This window comes from Tripterygium wilfordii, chromosome 8, assembly GCF_013401445.1.
Source record: "Tripterygium wilfordii isolate XIE 37 chromosome 8, ASM1340144v1, whole genome shotgun sequence".
Classification (NCBI taxonomy): Eukaryota; Viridiplantae; Streptophyta; class Magnoliopsida; order Celastrales; family Celastraceae; genus Tripterygium; species Tripterygium wilfordii.
The window spans coordinates 1-3,486 of NC_052239.1; the positions used below are offsets into that span (position 1 = coordinate 1).

At 38.3% G+C, this 3,486-nt stretch overlaps 1 protein-coding gene across 1 annotated transcript; it reads right to left on the reverse strand.

Annotated features, from left to right (window-relative positions):
• Positions 1-605: 605 nt before the first annotated feature.
• On the reverse strand, positions 606-3,486 carry LOC120004025. The gene is made up of 2 exons (XM_038853233.1): positions 3,383-3,486; positions 606-2,841 (listed from the first exon to the last, which is right to left on the reverse strand). The coding sequence occupies exon 2, from the start codon at positions 2,795-2,797 to the stop codon at positions 2,360-2,362; it is 438 nt and encodes a 145-aa protein (XP_038709161.1). The 5' UTR covers positions 2,798-2,841; positions 3,383-3,486; the 3' UTR covers positions 606-2,359.

Sequence of the window (3,486 nt, forward strand, 5' to 3'; positions counted from 1 at the left end):
ATCCTTTCGTTGGGGCGGACATTTAGGAGATTCCAATTGTTCTCATCCCTTGAGCATATAATCTTCCAAATACCTCAAATTGAAAATCATTCAAGCAGCTCAACCAATACGTACAGGTAGGATCATAGGACTGATATTCCTCGCACCTGGAGATAAACAACAGATAGGAAAAGTATATGATTGAATCATCTTCAATCCAAACAGATTAGGTAGAAAGTGAGCCGAGCTGTGTTGCTGCCAATTGATGGTGTCAAAACACAATCTCTGCTTGGTCGACAAATATATCCGCCAAAAGAAAATATAAAAGAAAAAACTCAATTGACCTTTCCTAAACAAGCCTTCCCGTCATTCTTTTAAGGTTTTACCCTTCTTTACCCACATCCAATAAGGGTCACCAAAACTGAACAAGTGCATATGCGTTTTGAAGTTTGAACACCCCACCCCCACATAACACACAATAATCCAACATATATAGGTGCCTCGCCCTTTCAGGGAAAGGGTTGTTATGTACTTTATATTGTTTTACAGCCATTTGTAGTATTAAGAGAACTACAATGCATCCACACAAAACACGTTACAATTGAGTAAGGTTGATCCAGGGAACACAATGTAAGATCTAAATTGCATTTCTGAAAGATAGACGCATTAAGTCACAAAAAGGACAACAGACAAATCAAAGAATTCTTGCACTAAATCCTCGTCTCAACAAAGAGGACAAATTTATTTCACAAGTCTTTCCCCTCAAACTAAATTTGAGATCAGCTATGACCTTAAGGAGGCTGCTGGGCAAAACACATAAGACGTAATTTAGGTAATTTAAGAGTTTACCAATGATGGTATGCCATGTAGTTTTAATGGCATAAAACAAAGGCACCATCTAGAGAAACATTGAGGATAGCCATGGCTGGAAGAGAAATTGATTTCTTAATACGATACTAAGGTTAGAGTCAACATCTACTAAGAACTTCCTCTTCATGCAAAACTGGGAAAATAAAACACTACACTTCTGCTAGCCTTAGTGATATTGAGATAAAACTCTCACCGCCATTTATTTTCAGCCTCATTGTTGTAGCCAAAGCCAGAAAACTGTTCATGGAGGGCATTTCTATGCTTCACAAACAATTCAACAGAACAGGTACCAATTGATGTTGTCATTCAGAATCAAAGTCCAACATCAGGCCTCACCATCAGACCAGAGAGAGTAGCACAGCGGAAAACATGCAGAGACAGCCAAACAGGATGCCCTGTGGGTGCTATAAAGATGGGATCAAAGGGTTTCTGCCATGGCAGTACTAATATGATGGAACCCTAGTACAGAAAGCAGACAGCTGCTAACCCTTCAGAAGTCAAATACATATCACTTTCTCATCTCATTAGCACTGCTCGAGGCCAGCTTCATTTTCCAAGATGAGCAAAGACACCTACACTCGCGAAAGAAGAAAATAATTTATCAGCAAAAGTTATATGCTCTTGAAAACATCTAAAACATAACAAGTTATTCATCTCAATAGACATTTTAAACTGTCCTGAATGCACGCACTTCATCCCTACAAAAATTAATATTCAATTCAGTATCACATATAGAATCAATAAAGTAGGGGCATAAAAATACAAACACTAACGAAGACAAAGTAATGATTATGTAATGCATGTACAACCTGCAAGAAACTAAACAAAGTAAAGTAACAACTTAGTGAGATTTCTACCAGTACCAGCTAAAAGTCCATGAAGATCCCTCATTTGAGGAACTTGATAAAACCTGTACTGCAATGGCCAATGCCAGACAAAGACACAAACCATCAACTTAAAAGTAATCCTTATGCAAAATTAACATAAAAACAACTCTCGTGCACAAGGTTCTTACATATTAATTGATTAGTTCTCGCAGATAATGGGCTCCACAAAAGATTCAAAGTCCACCAAGCACAAACATATTACACTGTAATGAAACATTAGTTCTTGGACGAAGCAATAGAAAAAAAATCTCCAATCAATTAATACCGTACTACATTTAAGTGCACTAATACTTGTCAAATGCACTCAATAGCTGACACTGGTCTGATCCAGCTGTTCAGTTAGAGAGAAGCTGAGTTTAATTCAAGTTTCACATGAAAGGAACTTGAGCCTGCTTAATACCCTAAACAACAGTTGAGCCAAAGGAACCTCCATAGCAATGCACATAGCAAGTAATATAAACTGTTCCAACAGATAACCGGGACACATCAGGTCCGATATTAAGTACTTGCATAAAGTTTTATCATCCATATTTGTTCCATGAACTTAAGAAAGGACAATTTGAAGTAGCTTGATAGTAACTAAAAGATAAAGAGTTTTTTTCGGTAATACGATATATGTATATCTAGCTCAAATCCATGCCATCTCCAGCTTGGCTGCAGATGGGACTGACATTAGAAAAAGATCTCTCGAAAGGAGAAGGATGAAACTGAGCATCACGTCGGCGCTTAAAACCACAGGTATCACCAGGAGTATTGTCAGAATCAAGCTTCCTACGCACACCTCTAACTGCCTGCTGCTCTGCTGGAGTTAGGGGGGAAAGCTGGCCACTCACCCGGCAAAGGGAACTATGGTTATCATACAAAATTCTTTGGTTACAGTTCTTGTCACAAATGTGAGTGAGTCCTGTTAGTTTGCAACAATACACGTTTCCACATACATGTTCGTTTTCACACTTGTAACCGCATTTGTGAACTGGATTTGGCCCATCTAGGCCTAGAATGGTCGATAGATAGATGACATTAGCAGCACCACCCATTGTAGATTTTCCATATGCTTCCATTGCTTCTGCAAGAATAGCAACTTCGAATTCTGCACTTGACAGTTCTGCAGAACCCAACAGAATGCAAGAATTCATCAAAAACGAAAAGATTATCTGGATCCACATCGACGACAATTTTTGGTTTGGTAATAAAGCTACAGCAGCCTTAGCCTACGCGTGATATGGCTAACCTAAAACCTAACATCAATTGTAATATGGAACTCTGTTAAAGGGATTGAGAAAAGGAGATAGCCTAGACCTCCAAGACATAAGAAAATCCGCTGACCCTTTTTTTCTATGTTCGTTAATCAATAGCGCTTAAATTGCATTTAAAAAAAATCATAGTACCTACAAGTAACAATACGGAAATACCAAAAAAAAACTACATTTTTATTGCTACAATAACAAAAATAGATCAATTAGAAAAATAAGCAAACAGATCTGCAACACAATCACGTCTTCCTCTCAGAACAAGTAATCGATATCACAAGGGCCGACATGACTAAAAGCCAAACGACATAAAGCTCCAAGGCCGCTAAAACACAGATTTCTCCCCGAGCCAAATAAAAAGGAAGATATATAGAAGATGGGTCCGTAATGACTCACCTGGTACCCAAAGCACTGAAGCAGCCAAGCCTTATGTAACCCTAGAGAGAAAAAAAACTTCTCTTATGTTTCCCTGCAGAGAAATTGCAAGAGGAAAAATAGAA

Coding starts and splice junctions, on each gene's coding strand:
- LOC120004025 (XM_038853233.1), bottom strand. CDS start 2,797: ATGGAAGCATATGGAAAATCTACAATGGGTGGTGCTGCTAATGTCATC.